The following is a 23,759-nucleotide window of genomic DNA, read 5'->3' on the forward strand; positions in this document are numbered from 1 at the left end:
AGGCTGGTGTGTAGGGATGTTGGGATGACACCTGTGGACGAGATAATAATTGGGAGAGTTTTCACTGTTTCTAACTGCCATTGTATTTTTAGTTCTATTGCTAGATCAGTATACTTAGTAATTTTTTCTGTATGTGTTGATAGAAGATTATGTGTATTTGGTATTGCAATATCTATAAGGTAAACTAAACATACTTATTACTATTATTATTATTATTATATTTTATAAAGTTATTAGAATGTCAATATCAATAAGATAATTTATTTCAGGTAGAATTCGTGAGAAATATAGAAAAATGGTGGAAACGTACAGACAGATGCACGACAAGTACAACAAGAGGTCGATATTACTGGGCCCTGGTATCAGGGAGCTGAAGCCACTGCACTACATCGTAACAATGGAGCTGGTGCATGCTATCGAAGTGGAGATTGACAAGATGGTAGGAATACTGGAGAGTATCGACGAGGATGAGTTAAGAAAGGATCGTCCATCTGCTTTCGTGAGGAGCAGGGCGGAAGTAAAACATGGTGAGCTGATAGAATTTATTTCTTCAAGATCTTGAGCTTTTGTTAAAAACGGCTTTTGAAACGGCTATTCCTCTCACCATCGAGGAATTCAGGGAATTCATCGCCACACACTGAAACCTAAGTCGTCTCGGACAATGCGGTTTGTTTTGTTTTGCGGAAGTTTCGCGTACACTTAGATTGTGGAAACTACCTGAGGATGTTTTGTATAAAGACTACAGCATGGGGTTTTTTAATAAGAGTTGATTCTTTTAGACCGTCAGCTTTTGTTTCTGTAATTTATCCATCAAACAAAATCCATCTCTCAAAGCAAGTTGATTGGCAGTTTAAATAGCTATTACCAGAGACTACATCATGAGGTTTTCAAATAAAGTTTCTTAAGGGTCTGCAAGTGCGCACGTGATGCCCCTGGCGTTACTCAGACCTAGTGGCAGAGTAGACCTTGACGCTATTTTAAATATAATAAAAAGTTACGTTCATTCATTAAATTAATTAAATATTGTTTCTATTCCATTTAGAACCCGATGAAAAGAGGCAGAAAGAACAACAGCTGAAAAAGACTTACCGTAAGCAGTTCTTGCTGAGGAAAATAGGCCTGCCCCCAAATAGCACTACGAAGAAGCGATTTCTCCATCAGTGGCCTGTTGAAGAAAGCTGGACTTTGGGTCTATATGATGATATAGGACTCTGAGAGTGAGACACGTTCCTGGGTGTGATAAAATCGGTATATTCAACTAGAAGAGCAAAAACGTCCCAGGAATATGGCATTAAAAAACAATGGGTATATAAAAACAGAACGTCAAAATATAAAATACAAACTACAGGCATTAGAGTAAAAACAAAAAATGGTTAAATCAATCCCTCACGATTGTGCGCGTTGCCTTTCCCGCGGTCCTGATAGCGAGAAAGAACGTGTCTTGTAAAGACAGATAATAAATAAAGGGAAAAACACACATGTTTATTTATTTTTACATAAACACTACTTTGTAACCATCAATCATCTCATCATCATCATCAACGTCAACATCTGAAAATTTGCCATCAGACATAATTGAGTTGGTACAGATGGTAACTTAAAATATACCTAATGAGACGGTCGTCTATCCAAATAAATAAAATTGAAGTGTACGGTTGTAATTTCAAATTAAATGTTTTTCACTAAATGCATATGAATATACGGTAGTTCCATCAAAAAACTTTTAAAACTTGTCTGTCTGTTTTTTCTTGTTGAAACTCTTGAACAGATTTTGATGATACTTTCTCTCGCAAAAAGTTAATGTTAAAAGTAGTACTTACTTAGGCTACTTTGCTTTATTGTCTTTTTTTGTATTTATTAAAAAAAAAGCTAATTTCCACGCAGAGGATGTCGCGGTTAGCAGCTAGTTTTTTACCATTTACCATCAGATGGGCCGTATGCTTGTTTGCCACCATAGTAGTAAAAAAAAAAAATTTCATTCATTTTTATAGAGGTTTATAAATACATTATTTAAATAATTAACCGGGTCTTAACACGAATAATTTTATGGCAAATACCAAAAGGTTACCTCTCTCGACTAGGTTGCACTAGCCGTGGTCACGAGCAGTTAATAATTTAAATAATGTATATTAAACATTTTGTGTTTAATATAATTTAGAAATAACTAGAGGTTTATACGTCAGTTTTACCTATTTCCGTCGCCAAGCAACTTGCTTTGTAAGCTGTTTCGGTTATAGCATGCAGATTAGGCAGTAAAATTACAGGATAAGAGACGTGACATCTTAGGCTTTTGGAATGACAACGAGTGAGTACCGCGAGCGTCACACGATGACGGTGTCCAGGATTTTATAAATTATTATCAAATAATACATTATAATTAACAACTATAAAGTTGACCGTTTACTATCAGATGGACCGTATTCTTGTTTGCCACCTACGTATAAAAAAAAATTTTTTTAGTAATATCATTGTCTGTTTTGTTTCTCTTCTCTATCATTCTCAATCTATATTAAACTTTGTGTGTTTATGCTAAATTTAGCTGCTTGTCTATAGTTTAAATAAAGTTAGATTTGAAAATCATAATAATAAATGTTTTGGTAATAGATTTTCAAAATTAGATCGTTAATTAAAAGGCGACTAAAACAAATAATCAGTAGGCGCTGAACATTTTATTATTATTATATAATTACTGAACATTACAGTGCCCAAAGAGGTACGATTTAAGCGACCTTATATGCTACTCTATGTAAGTGTAATTGCCACATCTCATCGATTTTCCATCCGTAGTCGAGCGACCAGTAGAATAGAATAGAATATCATTTATTCAAATAAACTTACATTGAAGCACTTTTGAATAGTCATATTCAGTTTATTATAGTTAGTTTATTTTATACTTTCTTAAATGTAGAAGAGGGATGATCTCTCTAAATTACAAGGGTACGACTTAAGCGACCATACTTGAAAGTGAAATTACCACATCTCATACAGATTCCAGCCTATTTAAATCTCTTTAAATTTAGAGGGGCGATGATCACTCTAAATTTAAAAATACGACTTAAAGGAGGTAGGTGTATTAAATGTAGGTGAAATTACCACATATCATCCGTATACAATTTTGATTGGGGGCTATGACCCCTCTAAGTTTAAAGGGTAAGATTTAAGCGACTTAAAAGTGTAATTGCCACATCTCATCGATTTTCACTCCGTAGTCGAACGACCAGTAGAATAGAATAGAAAATAATTTATTCAAATAAACTTACATTGAAGCTCTGTTGAATAGTCATATTCAGTTTATTTTATACCTCCTTAAATTTAGAAGAGGGATGATCTCTCTAAATTACAAGGGTACGACTTAAGCGACCATACTTGAAAGTGAAATTACCACATCTCATACAGTGGCCAGTCTATTTTAACTCTTTTTAAATTTAGAGGGGCGATGATCACTCTAAATTTAAAAATACGACTTAAAGGATCTTACATGTAGGTGAAATTACCACATATCAACTGTATACAATTTTGATTGGGGGCTATGACCCCTCTAAGTTTAATGGTTAAGATTTAAGCGACTTAAAAGTGTAATTGCCACATCTCATCGATTTTCACTCCGTAGTCGAACGACCAGTAGAATAGAATAGAAAATCATTTATTCAAATAAACTTACATTGAAGCTCTGTTGAATAGTCATATTCAGTTTATTTTATACCTCCTTAAATTTAGAGGGGCGATGATCACTCTAAATTTAAAAATACGACTTAAAGGATCTTACATGTAGGTGAAATTACCACATATCATCCGTATACAATTTTGATTGGGGGCTATGACCCCTCTAAATTTACGGGGTACGACTTAAGGGACTTTAAAGTAAAATTACCACATCTCATCGATTTCCCAACCGTAGTCGAGCGGCCACAGTCTATTGTAGACCTTCTTAAATTTAGATGGGTCATCGTAATAGCCTTTATCGCCTCCGCCCTTATTCATAGCATCGCGTATCTTCTTCAATATCTTCATTCGTTTCTTTCTCTCCAATTCCTGTTGCTGCTCTATCATTTTTAGTCTCTCCTGCGCTTTATATATTTGCTTTAAATCCAGCGTCTTGTCTGGCACTAGTTGGACAAACTCCGTCTTGCTTTGATACTTTCGTGGAATCTCGTTCATCATTTCTATGAGGTGATACGTTTCAAAGTATAATTTCTCCACTAATTCTGTCCTTTTAATTGTAGCAAATACACCGTGGGACCTGAACTCCATTGGTGCTTTAGCGGTCTCAACCATTCTTCTGTATCTACGAATATAATACTTAGGACTATTGACACAGCTCCATCTAGTTCCAGAGCTTCAAAACTTCTGGGTACTAGACAACTGATCATACTCAAAACGCGATGTACTAACTAACCTGACCTTATGCTCATCTTATCATCCTCCACTGGTGCTTTACTATATGCATATGAATATAAATACGGTATATAAATACACCAAATTATTATTTTTTACAATTTTTGTCTCTTTGTTTCCGCTAATCTCTGAAAGGGCTGGACCGATTTTGACGGAACTTTTTTGGCAGGTAGCTGATGTAATAAGGAGTAACTTAGCTACTTTTATTTTAGAAAAATTCTCTAATTAACTTTTTTTTTTTGTTAATTAAAATATCCTATTGTTACGTCGGACAAAGTCGCAGCGTACACTTAGATTGTGGAATGAACTACCTGCCGAGTTCGAGAGATAAATAAAATATCAAAGCTGGTGTTTACTATTGTTACGTCATGCTTGTTTGGTGTATAAAAAAAAAAAAAAAAGATTTCAACCTTCAAGTTTAAAAGGCCTGCAACGCACTTGCAATATCCCTGATGTTAGGGGCGGGGTTAATCACTTACCATCAGGCGAGCCGCAAGTTTGTATTATGCTATAAAAACAAATTACCTTTCTACAATCTCCCCCATTATATATCCCATCTCATAATGAGGAGATTCCTCATACATGAACCTCATGTGGTTCAAATTGTGGATCCTTTGGGTGGCCTCTTCATGGTAGCTGGTCATGATCTGCAGGATCCTGTGAGGGACTTGTCTAGCGTTGTCATCCTTATCATATCTTTTATGGTAAAAGTCCTGGTTCTGATACGACAGTTGTAAAATTCCTTGAATGTAATAAAATAATATTTGACATAAATCAACATTCGTCATTGGGTTGCCTATTGGTCATACTCGTGAACGAGTACTGCTTGTATTTAGTTACTCAACCAGTTGGTTGTGCATTTAACATTTTGACTGTAATGAATTAGTGCTAGTTGGTAGTTTGTATTCACACGTTTCAACTTAAAAATGTAAAGTTGCAACAGTTATTTAAAAGAGCAACATTTCTCTCTGTTTGGGCCCTCAGTTTGTTTGCCATTATAGTTATATAACAAAATCTAGAATGTTCATTTAGCTCACCAATGAATATAAGAAATAATTCGTACTCCATCGCGTCTCGCTTCTATCGTCCACTGAAATAATGCAATTAATTTTATTACCAATAACCAAGTTTTATTATGAGTGCGTTGTGGCGTAGTGGTTTATTACACCTTTACCAAAAAGAGACGGGTTCAAATCTGGAGAAGTTTGTCAATTTCTATTTCGGACTACCAAATTCACTGTGCTCTCTAGGCACGCCGTTAACAAACAGAACTTTGTGTTAATTACACAGTTTCCTACCTCATATTTACTGTGCTCTTTAGCAACGCCGTTAACAAACTAAAAGACGGCAGAAGGGTCACTCCGTCGTGTAGCAATTCAATTGTTTTACATGACTTTGTGTACATATAAGTTTTATCTTGTAACAAACATGCCCTGCCGTTTTCGGCGTGTACACAAGCTCTGTTTATCTTGGGACTAGATGGCGCTGTGTCCATTATTCAAATTTATTATGATTGACAAATATTAATCACAACAGTCATAATTATGATAAAATTGTAATTATATATTACTGCCATTTCATTGTTGCCGTTTGTATTTTCATTGTAGGTATACGGTAAGTCAGTCTGTACAACCGTTAGCATTTTACACAGCACAGCATCCATATAACACCCAAACATACCATTTTCGCTTCACACAAGGATGCATGAGTCAGTACAACCAAACATTCAGTCCACACAACTAAACATAACTAAGAGGCAGAGCGTGAATTTGTGGGGTCTCCGCTACATCTACTTAGGAGCCTACTAAAAAAAATACACCGACCAGAATTTCTCCGTTTCTTTCGATAGACGCGCACTTGCATGAGTTGAGGCGCAAGTGGGCCACCGCCGCCGGAGTTGCGGTAGAATGTTCGATCCCGCGACTCCGGCTTAGTGAGGGACATCAATGCCAACCCGCGGGCTTCCCCCGGGGCCGGCCTTGAGGGATGATAGGTTTGCCAACCTTATGATAGGTTTGTTAATAGTCTATATATTTTTTTATATTCCAAATATCGTTTCAGTGGGGACTGGGGGCCCTTTGTATCCTCCTCGGGGCTCTGGGCTGCAGCCCAAAAAGCCCTTAGATAGGTCCGCCCCTGTTCAGTACACACAACCAACCACTCTCATTATGTCTTCAAAATCATATTAGCAAACAGTCCGTATAGTTTATCATTTACACAACACCGTAGCATCCACATTGTATGGATCATAGAATAGAATATATCTTTATTGCTAACTGTGTGAGTACATTTTTTGTAGGTGGTATAACAATATATATAGTTTATTATTGTCACAGCAGACTCATACAATAAATTACTTTTCTTATCCGTTGTTCAAATCATCTCACACATACAGTCCACACATTTTAAATGTTTGCATCGCTAGACCACCGAGGGCGTCCAGACTGATGGAAGAATGATGGGTATTCTTGGAGAATGGAGTTAAAAAATATCAATATTTGTAATTTCTACCATTTATTATACAATTACGATAGATTTTAGAAGGAAAAAACTTCAATATATCAATTTGATATACCGAATACTTTATATAATATAAACACTTATGTATTCTTAATTACGAATCTAAATAAATCGTAAATAATTCGCTTTATATTACATTAGTATGATGCGATTAAGTTATCGAGTACATGCGCCGTTAGCAATATATCTTTATACAATAACTCTGTAACCTGTACACGTTTTTATACAATTTGAAATTAGTTTTTATTGTTTTATACAAAAAAGTTACAATGCAACGTTTTAGAAGCCGAATATTTTGCACAGATAATTCAGTTATTAATAATTATTACACCAAAAGAAAAAGAAATAGCTAACAATCAAAAATATTTTCGGTCCACACAATTTCTTGATTTACAAACGATTTGCCTTATACCCTTTTATTTGTAGCGCTATCACAGAATGCGACAAATTACCTATTCGAATTTTGGCTCTTATCATCGTCTGTACATCTGCAATCTTCTGTGATAGAATCTAAAGACATTAGACTTTCTTGAGAAGTTCTAAAGCAGGCGCGGCATCTCGAGTCTACAGAGTTACCGCTCTGTGAGTTGGCATCTTCAGAAACTGACTCTAGTGATCTTAGACTCTCCACTGAGGTAAGTTTATAAGACCTCCTAAACTCCGCTATCTCTTCCTCACTCATATTCAACGCGAGTAAGGAATCTCGCGCAATCTTCCCCAATGATGACACTTTCTTTTTCTTCTTAAACAACATGGAGTCCATTTTCGACAAAGGTGATGGCTTATTCAAACTTTCTGGCAACGATTTCGGACTAGATCCACTTCTAGTCCGCAGTCTAGATCTTCTTTCAGGTATATCTCTGGGCGTCGTTACTATTTCAGGCACTTTAAACACTATAGTTTTCGTTTTAGGACCTACCTTCTCTTCTGTAGAAAGGTCTTCTAAAGAGTTGGCTTTCTTTAATTTTGCTCTTTCTGGTATAACCGGGGACGTGTTTAAACCTTTAATATCTTTCGCCGTGAAAACCTCGGGTACTTCAACTGCATCGTCAATGACCAGTTCAGGTGATAAATCCAACATCTCCTTAATTTCAGCCTCTTTTAACTCCTGCGCTAAAGACCCTTGTTGTTCTTTGGTATGGATAGCTTGCTCCACACCCGGTTCAAAGTCCTGGTTTTCATATATTAAATATGACAATGCATCTTTGCCTAAATCAACATTTTCTAAATCAGTACTGATTTGTATTACTTTATCGTCAAATCTTTTAGCGTCATCTGCTGCACCTTCAAGGGATGTCACTCCGCTGTCAGCAGAAGTGTTCGGATCATCAAACTTTGCGTCGTCAATATAATCAATAACTATATTGTCATCGTCACATGTTTCTTCGATGGTCGCTATCGGCGCCAATTCGGTCAGTTGTTTCACATTGTCTACTTTACACTCAGCCTTTTCAAGTAAAGGCATCGAGACATCCCAAACAGTATTTACAATCGGCTGGTGCATCACTTGTCTATCAGATAACTCTGTAGCTAAAGCCTTAGTATTACTCATACTAGAAGTCAATGTGTTTTCTGGGCTTATATTCTCTTTAATACCTCTTATTACTTTATTTGGTAATTTGTCTACAGATTGACCACTTTCAGGACTACTTTGTTTGTCTAAAGAATTTTCAGATCCGGAAGATTTCAGGACCGCTGCAAATGATCTAGGTCTGACTGGGTCTTCTTTTGTCTCGACCTTTTCAACTTTTTCCTCAGTTTCTTTATTTTTGTTGCTGTCGCCTGCAGCTGTGTTTACAACATTTTTATTTAAATCGTTGGGTTTATTGAGATCTATGTTATCACTAGCTCTAGGCTTATTGCCGTTGGAGCTCGCATCCGTTTTACTTACATCTAAATATTTTTGTACTAAATCGGTGGTTAATTCGGTAAGTCCATCTTTATCTTCAGATGTTTCACTTTCAGGTTGGAAGGTTTGAAATTCACTTAAGGTATTATCTGTATCTGTTGATGGTGTTTTGCTGTCCAATTTTTTGGAGAATGACTCATCGACGAAGGAGACTTGTATACGTTCTGATAGAGTAGAATCGGTAGCTTCAGAGGAATCTTCTTTGTCTTCCTTCTCTACTTTATCAGTTGTACTTCCCCATGACCAGAAAGAGCTGGTTAGGGAAGAATCTTTTCTTGGAGGTGTGTTCGAAGCAGACTTCTTTTCTTCGTCGTTTGAAGAATTTCGGGAAAACAAAATACTTGGATGTTGAAATAAACTCAGCAATTTTTCGAGATTGGATGGTAGTTTAGTCTCTTTTTCTGGCTCTGGTCGTGGGATATAGAAGCTAGGAGATGGAGCAACCCATGACATCTTCTTAACTCTATCCAAACCTTTACTTTTTAAAGCAGGAACATCTAATAAACTGGAAGTCCTTTTGGGGGATGTTAAAGTATCATGTAAATGAACACTATCGGTTTTCTTCACAGATTCCTTTAAACTGGAAGTGTTTGTTAGAGTTCCCTCATTAGAAGAATCATCTTCTTTGTTTTCCGATGGATTTTGTAAAGAATATTCAATGCCTGAATCTGCTGAAGTAACCATTACTCTTTCCTGTTTTCCAGAATCGAGAGAACTAACACTGGCCTCCAAACTAGACAATGAGTCATGTGTCTTTCTACTCTTTCCAAATATAATAGGAGACACACTCTCGTTGGAACTAACCGACATGTTTAAGAAGTTCCCGCTGTTCACTGGTGTTGCTTCACTGGTATTTGATTCTATGCTACTTTCCGTTGACAACATAACATGATCGGGTTTTCTCCTATCTAATTCTGTATCGCTCTCCGTAGATTCCTGTATTATTATGGGTTTCACCATCTGTGTATTCTGCTGATTGTCTAAAGTGTTCAAACTCTCTACCGAGCTACCAGAAATCTCCAAAGACGAACTACTGTCACAAAATGGACTACCAACCAATTTCTTATTCATAAGTCTAGAAACTTCCAAATCGGGACTATCTAAACTGGACTCACTCTTATTCTTCTTAAGAACTACATTATCTCGTATAACATTAGCAGGTACATTTTCAAAATTTAACTTATTTACATCAACCATGTCTGTTTGTGTGCAATCACTTTTAACGTCCTTCCTTAAAACTGCTGTTTTTGTTGAGAAATCTTTCATTTCTTGGATTAAGTTGCCTAAATCCTCTGTGATTGCTTCAATCTGTTTCATAGCGGTTTCGTCGCGTTTCTCTTTATTTACACTGACATCATCATCAATATTACTAAATTCTTTATCATTTTGGTCACTATTCACTTTGGCAGGTGTCTCAGTTTTAACTGTAACCTCAACTTGAACGTCTGTTTTTTCATTTTCATTAATTTCTATAGAATTACTAACTAACTTAGTCTCCGTTTTAAGTATTTCAGCATTATCTATTACACTAACTTCTTCATTATGAGCTAATTGTTCAGTTTTGTCCTTATAAGTCTTTTTGTCAGATTTCACTATATCACTATAGGTTTTAACTTTCACTCTATCACTATCAGCGTCACTTTTAATACTTTCACTATCACTGTCAGCAACAGTTTTGGCATCACGTCCTACGTTTTGTTCAATTTCTATACCACTGTCGAGTTGCGGTTCCATTAGGTTTAGTTCCTCTGGAATTTGTGATTCTATACATTTCGATTCAGTCTCAATATTATTTGGAGATGTCTCCAAATCTGAATTTGCTCGAGTATTAGTCACACACTCGGCATTATTCTGATCTATATCTGTTGTTTCAAATTGATCAATTTTAACTACAATAGGGTTAATTATAGTTACTATTTCTGGATTAAGTATATTATTATCTTCGGGTGCATTAGTTTGTATTACTTCTGCGGTATGTGTAGAGTTAGGCACGTCAAAATCAGGCCCAATCTCAGACTTAAATATATTCGTTGTATCGTCAATCCTCAATTCAGACTCAGATGGAGTACCAGACTCGGGTGAGGATGACTCTGGGGTATCGGTTAGATCGAATTTAGATGAATATTGCGGTATGGGCGTAGACGGTGGTCTACGTTTGACAATTTCCGGTCTATCTGGTGTCAATTCGCTTGGACTTATCGATATGTTAGGCAGACTCGACGTAAACTCCGGCTGATTAGATATTTTTATGGGCTGACTGACGGCAATATCGGTTCTTTTTACTACCTCTATATCTCTAGAGGCTAGTTTACTACCTCCACCCTCGAGATGGGTAGTAGCTTTATCGGGCCGAAGGTTCGAGTCGATGGTAGGTGGTGGAGAAGGTACTGACTTGGGGTTGTACACAGAATCGTAGTTCCTGGTGACGGAGAATCTGGAGGCACTCCGTCTTGGTTGACTCGTCGCTGGGTGCACTTGGATTTGTGGTGGTTCCGCTACCTGTGAACATATATACTAGCATGAAATCATTTATTGAAAAAAGCCTAATACTAACTAAACAAGTACTTGACAATGCTATAACTAACGTGCATGGCCATAGCTGTTCATGCACGGGATTTTCATTCAATGTTAGACATAGACATCTACATGAGTAAGCAATGTAAATAAACGTCCTTTCAAAAATAAAGAAAACCAGTTGAGTTTCTTGCCAGTTTTCAATTGAATCTGTATACTGAACTGAATACAAAAAACTTATGATGCTAGAGAAAAAATATTATAAAATGTCCTACATAATTAAATTATTATTGATTTGATTTGATGATGATAGTACATACCTGCACGACTCGGAATCTCGACGGGGTGTGGCAGTACGGTGGACTTTTGGAGCTGTCCACTGCCGGCCGTTCGGGAGTCACCCGGCTCACCTGTAAACAACGTAACGTGACGCTCTCAGTGGTCTAGCGGTTTGACGCATCACCGGGTTCTATTCTATTAAATACAATTATCTTGGTTTTTTTTTATAAATAGATAATCATTTATCGCCAAGATTAAGAAAAACCATACAGCTGGAGGAGCTGCCTCAGCTGTTGTTGATATAAGCACAACCTCAATGAGCTCCACCGATACAGCGCTGGTTTTGAATTTGACATGACAGGTTCTCGCCGTCTGCTCGATTAATCAGTGTTACGGGTGTGTACATGAGCGGGGGCACTCACCGAGAACCTGGAGGCGTGGTGCGGGGCGGGCACGGGGCTGCCGGCCGGGGAGGGCGCGGGGGACCGCAGCCGCGCGCGGGGCTCCTCCTCGGGGCCCAACGAGGCTCCGGGGCCCAGCCCGCCCGCACCCGGCGCGCCCGATGCCGTACTCTATACACGGTACATATAACAATGAGACAGAAATACACACGCTGACCACTTAATTACGTCAATCGCAGCCTCAGAAGACATAAAAAAAAACATTATATGAATGCCCCAGTGCTCATTAAAAAAGTAAATGAAGCGAAGGTCATTGACATTCATTATTTGAATTTGACGTACATTCGAAATTGATTGAAACGTCAGTATAACTTTTTTTTTATCAATATATTTTACGGTTTTGGATACAAGTCCTTTTTAGCCCAACTTAAAGTTTTAATATATAAATGTACGTCATTTATTGCCATGTACACGTACATTGATTACTAAATCTTAAAATTTAGTAATCAATGTACGTGTACATGGCATGGCATGGCATGGTGACAGCATTAGAGTAGTCCGAAAAAAAGGCGAGGCGTGGGACCTTACCCTGGCGAGGCAGGCGTGCGAGGTGTGGCAGGTGAGGCTGATCTTGCGATGCAGGCGCGTGTCGGGGGAGGCGGCGGCGTCGTTGCGGCGGCAGGCGGCGCGGATGGCGCGCGTCAGCCGCGACAACCCGCCCGCTTCCGTTTCCGCTTCCGCGCCCGCTTCCGCGTCTGTCTCCTCTGTCTCCGATCGCAACTCCGCCGGCAGCTCCTGTAATGTGTAAATCAATGATATACATTAATAATTAATAGAGCAAAGGAACGAAAATTGTCTACAACAGAGTGCTTTAATTATGTAATGTTATGTTTTTTTTTCACTGTTTGCGATTTTCACATTGCACACCCGTTTACTTCCGATGGTCACGGGTTCGAATCTTCGATTCATGAGCATGATTGTTTGTATTGGTCTGAAAGAATAGAATAGAATAGAAAATCATTTATTCAAATTAACTTACATTGAAGCTCTTTTGAATAGTGATCACATTTTTTTAATCTATCGCTCATTCGGAAAGATGTCTCATCACAAGAAGAACTTGACTGTTGCTCTTTTATATACCTAGTACATTTACAAAATATAAATTATCTAGTACCCATAACACAAGCTTTAGCTGGCCTAACTTGGATCTAGATGGCGCTGTGTGAATTGTCCTGAGATTATTATTATTATTAATTGTAATGTATTAAAAACGGTGGATTTGCAATTTTCACACTGCACATTTACTTCCCATGGTCGTGGGTTCGATACCTCATACGGTACAAACATTTGTATTCAAGAGCTTGATTGTTTGTATTGAACGGAATAGTAGTTATAATAAGTACATGGAAATAAAATAAACACAATAATATAAACACCATTACCGGTGGGTCGTCCAGATCTATCTGTGTGAGCGTATGGTTGTCCTTCATAGCTGCAAGTAGAGCTTGCAAACCGGTCACGCCCAGTCGGTTGTCTCGAAGGTCCAGCCTCTGTAAACACAGATCAACTTTATATAAAACAAATACAGAACATAGGAAATGTGCATCAAGTTTTTGTCATATAACAAAACTTGTACCAGCACTACTAAAGTAGAATGAATCTCTGTAAGGAGGGGGGAGATACAAATGACAGTCATTGACATTCGTTATTTGAATTTGGCGCGCATTTCGAGTTGTATAATTTTTTTTACTCAGTTTATGCTTTAAGAGAATGGCTAAGGTAACTGTGTCTATACAGCCATGTCTGCATGTTTTTGATATTCTTAATTTTCTTAGTTTCTACATCTTGAATTGTTAAGATAATAGGTATATATGTCGGGCCCGAGCCGCGCGGCCTGCAGCCCGAGCGAGGCGAGGCGGGCGCGTGTGTACCGCGCCCCGTGTACTGTGTACTGTGTACTGTGTACTGTGTACTGTGTACTGTGTACTGTGTACCTGCAGGGCCGTGTCCCGCCGCAGCAGGGCCGCGAGCGCGGGCGCGGCGTCGGGCCCGAGCCGCGCGGCCTGCAGCCCGAGCGAGGCGAGGCGGGCGCGTGTGTACCGCGCCCCGTGTACTGTGTACTGTGTACTGTGTACTGTGCACTGTGTACCTGCAGGGCCGTGTCCCGCCGCAGCAGGGCCGCGAGCGCGGGCGCGGCGTCGGGCCCGAGCCGCGCGGCCTGCAGCCCGAGCGAGGCGAGGCGGGCGCGTGTGTACCGCGCCCCGTGTACTGTGTACTGTGTGTGAGATTGCACTGTTATTATTAATTGTCCCGCCGCAGCAGGGCCGCGAGCGCGGGCGCGGCGTCGGCCCGAGCCGCGCGGCCTGCAGCCCGAGCGATGGCGAGGGGGGCGCGTGTGTACCGCGCCCCGTTTACTGTGTTCTGTGTACTGTGCACTGTGTACCTGCAGGGCCGTGTCCCGCCGCAGCAGGGCCGCGAGCGCGGGCGCGGCGTCGGGCCCGAGCCGCGCGGCCTGCAGCCCGAGCGAGGCGAGGCGGGCGCGTGTGTACCGCGCCCCGTGTACTGTGTACTGTGTACTGTGTACTGTGTACTGTGTACCTGCAGGGCCGTGTCCCGCCGCAGCAGGGCCGCGAGCGCGGGCGCGGCGTCGGGCGCGAGCCGCGCGGCCTGCAGCCCGAGCGAGGCGAGGCGGGCGCGTGTGTACCGCGCCCCGTGTACTGTGTACTGTGTACTGTGTACTGTGTACCTGCAGGGCCGTGTCCCGCCGCAGCAGGGCCGCGAGCGCGGGCGCGGCGTCGGGCCCGAGCCGCGCGGCCTGCAGCCCGAGCGAGGCGAGGCGGGCGCGTGTGTACCGCGCCCCGTGTACTGTGTACTGTGTACTGTGTACTGTGTACCTGCAGGGCCGTGTCCCGCCGCACCAGGGCCGCGAGCGCGGGCGCGGCGTGCCCGAGCCGCGCCATGCAGCCGAGCGAGGCAGGCGGGCGCGTGTGTACCGCGCCCCGTGTACTGTGTACTGTGTACTGTGTACTGTGTACTGTGTACCTGCAGGGCCGTGTCCCGCCGCAGCAGGGCCGCGAGCGCGGGCGCGGCGTCGGGCCCGAGCCGCGCGGCCTGCAGCCCGAGCGAGGCGAGGCGGGCGCGTGTGTACCGCGCCCCGTGTACTGTGTACTGTGTACTGTGTACTGTGTACCTGCAGGGCCGTGTCCCGCCGCAGCAGGGCCGCGAGCGCGGGCGCGGCGTCGGGCCCGAGCCGCGCGGCCTGCAGCCCGAGCGAGGCGAGGCGGGCGCGTGTGTACCGCGCCCCGTGTACTGTGTACTGTGTACTGTGTACTGTGTACTGTGTACCTGCAGGGCCGTGTCCCGCCGCAGCAGGGCCGCGAGCGCGGGCGCGGCGTCGGGCCCGAGCCGCGCGGCCTGCAGCCCGAGCGAGGCGAGGCGGGCGCGTGTGTGTACCGCGCCCCGTGTACTGTGTACTGTGTACTGTGTACTGTGTACTGTGTACCTGCAGGGCCGTGTCCCGCCGCAGCAGGGCCGCGAGCGCGGGCGCGGCGTCGGGCCCGAGCCGCGCGGCCTGCAGCCCGAGCGAGGCGAGGCGGGCGCGTGTGTACCGCGCCCCGTGTACTGTGTACTGTGTACTGTGCACTGTGTACCTGCAGGGCCGTGTCCCGCCGCAGCAGGGCCGCGAGCGCGGGCGCGGCGTCGGGCCCGAGCCGCGCGGCCTGCAGCCCGAGCGAGGCGAGGCGGGCGCGTGTGTACCGCGCCCCGTGTACTGTGTACTGTGTACTGTGTACTGTGTACCTGCAGGGCCGTGTCCCGCCGCAGCAGGGCCGCGAGCGCGGGCGCGGCGTCGGGCCCGAGCCGCGCGGCCTGCAGCCCGAGCGAGGCGAGGCGGGCGCGTGTGTACCGCGCCCCGTGTACTGTGTACTGTGTACTGTGTACTGTGTACTGTGTACCTGCAGGGCCGTGTCCCGCCGCAGCAGGGCCGCGAGCGCGGGCGCGGCGTCGGGCCCGAGCCGCGCGGCCTGCAGTCCGAGCGAGGCGAGGCCGGGCGCGGCGGCGGCGGCGAGGGCCCGCACGGTGTCTCCTCCGACTGCGTTCCGTCCGATGTTCAGTACGCACAGCGACGGGGACGACCGCTGAGGATCACCACACAGCGGTTTAAAATTACAGGACACAAAGATCAAATCGTTCATCATTCCAGAGGACAAGGAAGTCTTCTGGAAAGACACAATGAAATCCTTTTCTAGATTCCAATGGACAGAATGTGTACCTTCAATATATATAATTAAATTAATTTCATATATGTTATAGAATAGAAATAAAATAGACGACGTTAAGTTGTTTTTGCTTATAACACGCCCACGCGTGCGCAATTTTACCTGCATATGTGTGCGTGTTCAAATGCGTTTGAATATACGTGTGCACTTTCATGTGCGTGTGCGTGAGTTTATACGTGTGTCAGAGTGTGTGCGTGTGCGTGTGCGTGCGTTTATACGTGTGTCAGAGTGTGTGCGTGTGCGTGTGCGTGCGTTTATACGTGTGTCAGAGTGTGTGCGTGTGCGTGTGCGTGCGTTTATACGTGTGTCAGAGTGTGTGCGTGTGCGTGTGCGTGCGTTTATACGTGTGTCAGAGTGTGTGCGTGTGCGTGTATAAGTGCGTTCGTATGTGCGTGTATGTATGCGAATGTGTGCGTATTCAAGTGCGTGTACGTGTGCGTGCCTGCATTAGTATGCGTACATATATGCATGTGAGTGCGTGTTCTCATATGCACGTACACACACTCAACTGTCATGTTTGACTAATTTCTCAGTCGTGTGTGTGGATACATGTCTGAAACAAACAATAGCAATATCCAGGTATTATTGCTATTGTTTGTTTCTAATTCTTTATTGTACAGACAATGTATAAAGGAACACTTAATTAGTAAATAACTATGTACAACGGCGGACATATCCCAAACGAGAGATTACTATTGTAATATGACTCACCAACGCTCTGCTGAGATGGTGGGCACAGTTCCTCGTCAGTTGGTTATTCCATAACACCAGAAAGGCCAGTCCTCTCGCGTCGTGACCGCCCATCACTGAAATAAATTAGATGAACATTTACTTTAAAACTATATTTTTACAGACCATATTATTATTACAAATTTGAAAGTGGAGTCTACCAGTTTAGCACACAGCTTTATTTCCGATGGTCGTGGGTTCGTTTCCTCGCACGGTGTAATCATTTGCATTCATTTGTATGATTATTTGTAGCAGTCTGAATATTTTCTATGTATAGTATATATGTATTTACAAAAAAAGTATCTAGATATATTAGTTATCTAGTACACACAACACAAGCTCTGCTTAGCTTGGGATTAGATGGCGTTGTGTGAATTGTCCAAGGTTACTATAGTTTTTTTTAATAAACTAATAGTTCGCTATCCTGTCCTACTTGGGTCGGCCAAGTATGCTGATAGCAATAAATATAAATGTCAAGTGACTCACGGGAGCAGTGGTGCGAGTGTGGCGAGAGTGGCGACAGTGGTGAGAGTGGTGAGAGCGGCGAGGCGGCGGCCGACGGCGGCGTCTGCGCGGCCTGCTCCGCCAGCGCATCCGCCAACTGCGCCACACCTGAGTCCTGGAGACATTACAGAATAAACACATTACATATAGCGTTGTTGGCGACAGACCTTTTATCCAATCCGATGGATCCCCTATCCAACATCCAACGGGGATCGAAATTACGACGGCCGAGGTTCGAATCCTTAGCGGTGTCTTCAGACTGGCGTCGTATCCGTTAGGAGAAAGTTGTCCTTCAACCGCTCCAGAATACTTCCTTTGATTAGAATGGCATCTGTACTCGCCCGCTATCGTCCGTTGAAAAGGCCAGCTGCGGCCAACAGTGGCAGATTGCCGTCATCAGTTTCATAACCACAGGAACAATTAATATTTATATTAATTACAATATCATTCATATGTATGTTAGTCTATAAGGTATTTAGAATATGGACCATAAGTAGCCTTAATTAAATAAATAAATATGTGGTAACCGACGTGCGTTCAACAGGCATTCATGATGAACAGCTGTCATTCATGTTTTGGTGAATTATTTAAGTAAATTAGTACCTAAGTAGTAAAGTACTATAGTAGTAGTTTGTATATTTATGTTACTTAAATTATTCACAGGCACTTTAAATTACTCATTACAACGCTGAATTATGCATAATTGACATTTTAAATATATTTTATAATATCTTAAATGAAGTCTTTATTTTTCGGATATCGATTCACTATTTTCCTTTGTCGGAGTCGGATAATTAACCGTTATTCACCGCATTTTATCGGTAGCTAACCGTAAATTTGGTTAAGTACCCGTAGCTAACCGGTTTTTTACAGCTATAGTGGGCAACGCCGGTCATACCTGTATCTGGTTATTAGACAGATCCAGTAACTGTATCCTGGTGTTCATGCGCAGGAGTGAGGCGATCTGCGTAGCATCACTCGGCGTCAGTCGATTGTCACCCAGACGGAGTTCACGTACTGAACTGTTCGACTTCAGTGCTATCACTGAAAACACGATAATGATGGATTTAATAAATAAATAAACAATCAAAAAGACAGCGCGTTTGTTGCGAACGTGTGTCCAATATATATATATACATATATATAGTATAAAACCTTTTATCTCCCCTTTCTTCCCCTTACAACCATTTTTTCGCATTAAAAAGAAGCGTATGTCCATTACCAGTATTCGCTCCACATCTTTAGAGCCATGCCCCACCTTAGCCGATCTAAAACTCTATGTCCCCGCCACCCCTACTTTTACTTTATTTTTTTTTGTTATGAAATATAAATAATTGGTTTTAGGAAAAATCACTAGGAAATTATTAATAAAACAGTAAGTAAAACCTAATGAAAAATTGACAATACATCCATGTAATTTTAATAATTAGCCCATTCAATTTACAGTGTAGGCGCACGTTAGGAAACACTATCTGTGTACAGAATTTCATTTAAATCAGTTACTTTAGAATTTATAATATTAGTAAGGACATACCTAGACACAGTAGCGGCTCGCCTGACAGCTGCGCCCGCTGTAGTCCGAGAGCCCGCAACGAGCACGAGTGCGGGCGCAGCGCTCGCGCCAGTACTGGCGCGTGTGCCGCTTCCAGTACACCCTCGGACACTTCCAACTCTGACACTTCTGCGCTCTGAGTGCAAAAAAACGATGCTTTAGAAATATATTTTTCTTATACTACCTAGGTGGCAAGCATGCATACGGCCCTACTGTTGGTAAATGGTTACCGAAGCCTATGGACGGCTGAATGACCAGGGTTGTCACATGCGCGTTGACCACCCTAAAGGAACCTTAATGTATAGGCCATTCTGATGGTAAGTGGTTACCCCTGAAACACAAGGGGTGTCACGTCCGCGTTGCCGACTCTTAAGAAACATCATATATATTTTTAATGGTACCTTCTTGATCATCCTGGAGGCCGCCTGCCACCCCCTGATGCCGTACTGCCTCTCTCCGATGATGCACACGGCCACTGCGCTCTCATAATATTCTATCATATCGAATAACGCCTCCTGAGGATTAGAAATATAAATTTTACAAAAAAATCCTATTTGGAAAACCTACCTTAAAACTATAACGTTTAAAGCTGGATTTCACCAATCGTAGTATAAACACGTTCAAGGAAACGGAGTTCAGCGTGAACTCGAAAAAAAGAACAACGTTGATCTCCTTTTACTTTAAATGGAATTCACCAACATTATACAGATCGCGTTTACCAAAATGAAGTTTAGATTTTCATTTGTTTACAGTATTACAAGTTCATAAAATAATATTTGATGCAATGGGTAATTTAAATAAAATAATTCTAAGAAATATTTGTAATTCAATCATGTGATAATTAGGATAAGTTTTTTAATTTTTAATTTAATAAGTACCATCGACTACAAAATATAAAACAACCTTTACCTATAAACTAGTAAAACGTGATTTTATTGAGGATTTTTTTTACACTACTGGTAATTTTCTTTTTATTCCCGATATTATACTGTCAAAAGTTTGATTGATGACTGTTTGACAACTGACAGCTGCTTTAAATACGCTTAAAGAGTTAACCGTAGGCAATCAGACGTTCAGGATTTATAAACGTATTTAGCGGAATTTGTAGTGGTGAAATGGAAAAAGCTTTGAACACGTTTAAACGTTTTAATAGCGTTCAGTTCGAACTAAACGCGATCAATGTCTTTGGTGCAATCCGACCTACGTCGAATTTCGTTAATTTTCAATTTAGATCGACGACGGTAGTCTATCGGTTGCCATTATGTTTTACCTTTTTTTCCGTTTGTATTGATGAATATAATTGTTTGTATCGGTTTACATTTTTTTTATTGGGGATTTGGGTAATTGTCAGGAGCTTGGACCTGTTACACTGCGACCTACATAGATCTATTGTGCTCGTCCTGTTTCAGAGTTCGCTACCTAGCTAGACCCTTCAGGGACAAGAACGTAAAGATTAATAATTTTTAGAAGGAATAATTTTAGACCAAAATTAATATGTTCATTGTTATTTGGAATAATTATTAAACGTTTAATGTTATCACTCGTTTATAAGGCAAATAAAAGATTAAAAATTTTCTCGTAAATTGTACGTCACTTCAAAGTTTCATCGCCCATTCGATTCCGATCTGTCTGAAACGAAAACTCTTAACGGCCGAACTTTAAATGAAGCATTAGAAAGAATATCTCAAATCTGAATTTAAATGACTGCGTATTATTGTTAACATGTACAACATTTTTTTTTAAAAGAAAACCTGTTGAGTTTCTTTTTAGTTGTTCTCATCTGGAAATCATTCCAAACAGACGGTAGATTTGACATATCATAAGATCCTGTAATAGACCTACATGAATAAAGATATTTTGAATTTTGTATTTTGAAAATACAATATCTCACCGCCGCCTCGTCGTCGAATATCGCTCTCTGCACCTCCAACCGCCGGAATTGAACCTTGGACAGGACCGCCTCGAGCGCGTCCGCTGGCGCCGCGCCCACCAGTGCGCAGTCCGCCAGAGTAAGACGGGGTGCTCGCGAGCCGCCGCCGATACAACTTTCCGGGAGATCCTGTTAATACCAAAAATTAGTCCTTATTAACATTACAAATGACTCTCTGTGAGAATGAATGTCTGTCTGTTGGGCTTTCACGTCATAACTACTCAATAGAATCTATACATATAAATAAAATTGGAGTGTCTGTTTGTAATATTGAAATAACCGTTTTTTATTACATGCATATGAATATAAATGCGGTACATACACCAAAATAATTTTTTTATAATTTTTCTCTGTCTGTCTGTTCGTTCCGACTAATCTTTGAAATGGCTGGACCGACTTTAACGGCATTTTATTGGCAGGTAGCTGATGTAATAAGGCTACTTTTGTTCTAGAAAAATTCTCTAACTTTTTTTTTAATTCCACGCGAACATAGTCGCAGGAACAGCTAGTAAATAAATAACACCAGTCAACTACTAACTCGTATCTGTTGCAGCACGCTTTCGATAGGTGGCGTGTTGTGCTTCCGACATGATTCCAGGTAATCGGCCGAGAGCTGGGCACAACTGGTCGTTGGTACTGGAAAAAATACAATGTACCAGTTAGTTAACTTAATAATGAAATACAGTTGTTTTACAAAAAAATAATTCTCAGTATTCATATCAGTTATTATTGTGATTAATCAAGCACAATACAACCAAAACACAGTTTACAAAGCAAAGTGCTTTGCGGTGTAAATAGGTAAGACCGAAGTACTAACGTAGACAATTTATTACAATTTTGTTGTTTTACACTATGGTGAACAAGTTAAGGACCCACTTATTGGTAAATGGTAACTAGAGAGACACAAAACTCCTATACCCCCCTAGGAATGCCCCTTCCTAGGGGGTATAGGAGCCTAGTGTCTCAGTTGGGACCTCCGAGCGAGCCTTTTATCAACCCCGATATCAACTCGAGGGGTACAGACCCCCGGTTGACTGGGTTTAAGCCCTCGCTTCGTTCTCGTAATAATATCTATCTTCAAATCAAGTTTTATTACAATCTGTTCAGCCGTTTATTAATAAAAACCCCATAAATAATTATGCAGTATATAAATCTCAAGAGAGCTCATAAAAAAGTCGAAAATGGCATAAAAATGGGTAACAAAGTAATATAAGAAGAATGATGGGCAAGCTGCCAGGAACAAAGAAAGCCTCGGTGGTCTAGCAGTTTAGCATAGCGCTTAACTTCAGATGGTTGCAAGTTCGATTCCTAGCACGGTACAAACATTTGTATTTATGATTGATTATTTGTACCAGTTCGGAAGTTTCCTATGTGTATTATGAGCATGAGATCAGGTCAGCACATCGTGACAAATTCACCAAGAATTTATCACAATGGTTTCCAGGGGGAACCGCGTGGAGGTCAATCTGGCCTGGTACATTGCTAGCAATAAAATCATCAATCCACACTTTCCCACCCTACAGTAGTGGTTTAGTGGTGGGAAAAAACAATTCACACAGCGCCATCTAGTCTCAACCTAAACAGAGCTTGTGTTATGGGTACTAGACAACTGATACAAATATATAGATATTTTTTTTCGTAAATACATACTGTATATTATACATAGAAAACATCCAGACCGATACAAACAATCATACTCATGAATACAAATGTTTGTGCCGTGCGAGGAATTGAACCCGAAAAATAATTTCTTCATGTAGGACATTTTAACTGCGTATGAACGTCAAATTTTTCGTATTAATATTCTTTCCCTAAATAGCCTATTCGAGTGCAATACAGTAACTATACATTATCTGTCTCTCTCTAACTTCACAACTGGAGCACTGGGTCACAGGATGACATCATTCGGTCAGTTCCATGCAATACATAATGACGTCACTAGACAAAGTGGCGGATTTATTACTTGTTTTTTTACTTTAAATAACAATTCTTGGTTTACTGCAAAATGTACAAATTCCTGTACTTGGTTGATATATATTTTATTTACACAAGTAGCATCATTGCCTTGCCTATAATCCATTATTTGTGGTCGTTGCAGTATGTCATTCTCTTCCACTGATCTCTACCGGCTGTCATATCTGAGCTTACTCTCCTTTTATGCATATCATCTTTCACACAATCCATCCATCTTTTTTTATGGCGTCCTCTCCCTTTCCTTCCATCCATTCTTATTGTTTTGTACTTACTGTCCTATGTTAATAGAAATTATCTTTATTGACATAAACTCATTACAAGCACTTTTGAATAGTCATATTTTGATTCTACCACTAATTCGGAATGCAGATTCATCACAAGAAGAATGAGCAAGAATTTTGTATGTGACTCTTTTGAAAAGATGTTTTTTTTTTATATAAATAATTACAGTATAACAAGTAAGAGGCATGCGATAATCAACATAGAAATCACTACGCACTCGTTATTAGTGTAATCAGACAATACTGTCAGTGTTATGGATTTTAAGTATTTCTATAAAAACATTATTATCGTTAACGAATTCTTCAATTTTATAGTAAGCTTTTTTATAGAGGAAGTGTTTTATATGACATTTAAAGCTTTTTTTAGAGAGATTTATAATATATTATATTATAAATATTATATTATATTATACAATATTTTAAATTATATTATAAATCTCTCTAAAAAAAGATGTATGCGCAATGAAGAGTGATTATTATTAATTTTTATATTT

The 23,759-nt window shown here is 41.0% G+C and overlaps 3 protein-coding genes across 3 annotated transcripts in view; 1 reads left to right on the top strand and 2 right to left on the bottom strand.

Annotated features, from left to right (window-relative positions):
• LOC131849052 (uncharacterized) overlaps nt 1-1,444 on the top strand; it is an 8,334-nt gene extending 6,890 nt beyond the window's left edge. The window contains exons 2-3 of the mRNA XM_059199038.1: nt 270-527; nt 1,043-1,444. Of these exons, the coding sequence (XP_059055021.1) occupies nt 270-527; nt 1,043-1,215 (431 nt within the window). The 3' untranslated portion in view covers nt 1,216-1,444. The remainder of the gene's footprint in view (nt 1-269; nt 528-1,042) is intronic.
• A 2,423-nt stretch (nt 1,445-3,867) lies between these two features.
• LOC131849053 (uncharacterized) lies at nt 3,868-5,484 on the bottom strand. Its single transcript, XM_059199040.1, has 3 exons — nt 5,433-5,484; nt 4,921-5,137; nt 3,868-4,285 (listed from the first exon to the last, which is right to left on the bottom strand). Exons 1-3 carry the CDS (start codon nt 5,461-5,463, stop codon nt 3,868-3,870), a joined length of 666 nt encoding a protein of 221 aa, XP_059055023.1. The 5' UTR covers nt 5,464-5,484.
• A 1,424-nt stretch (nt 5,485-6,908) lies between these two features.
• LOC131849030 (uncharacterized) overlaps nt 6,909-23,759 on the bottom strand; it is a 42,156-nt gene continuing 25,305 nt past the window's right edge. Inside the window, exons 2-14 of the mRNA XM_059199012.1 lie at nt 21,549-21,646; nt 20,972-21,139; nt 19,482-19,595; nt 19,063-19,216; nt 18,427-18,572; nt 17,511-17,643; nt 17,007-17,101; nt 15,972-16,154; nt 13,461-13,568; nt 12,607-12,813; nt 12,040-12,189; nt 11,659-11,748; nt 6,909-11,323 (exon numbers count right to left, since the gene is read on the bottom strand). Of these exons, the coding sequence (XP_059054995.1) occupies nt 7,364-11,323; nt 11,659-11,748; nt 12,040-12,189; nt 12,607-12,813; nt 13,461-13,568; nt 15,972-16,154; nt 17,007-17,101; nt 17,511-17,643; nt 18,427-18,572; nt 19,063-19,216; nt 19,482-19,595; nt 20,972-21,139; nt 21,549-21,646 (5,606 nt within the window). The 3' untranslated portion in view covers nt 6,909-7,363. The remainder of the gene's footprint in view (nt 11,324-11,658; nt 11,749-12,039; nt 12,190-12,606; nt 12,814-13,460; nt 13,569-15,971; nt 16,155-17,006; nt 17,102-17,510; nt 17,644-18,426; nt 18,573-19,062; nt 19,217-19,481; nt 19,596-20,971; nt 21,140-21,548; nt 21,647-23,759) is intronic.

This window comes from Achroia grisella, unplaced genomic scaffold (genome assembly GCF_030625045.1).
Source record: "Achroia grisella isolate CSIRO2021 unplaced genomic scaffold, CSIRO_AGI_Agris_v1 utg628, whole genome shotgun sequence".
Lineage (NCBI taxonomy): Eukaryota > Metazoa > Arthropoda > Insecta > Lepidoptera > Pyralidae > Achroia > Achroia grisella.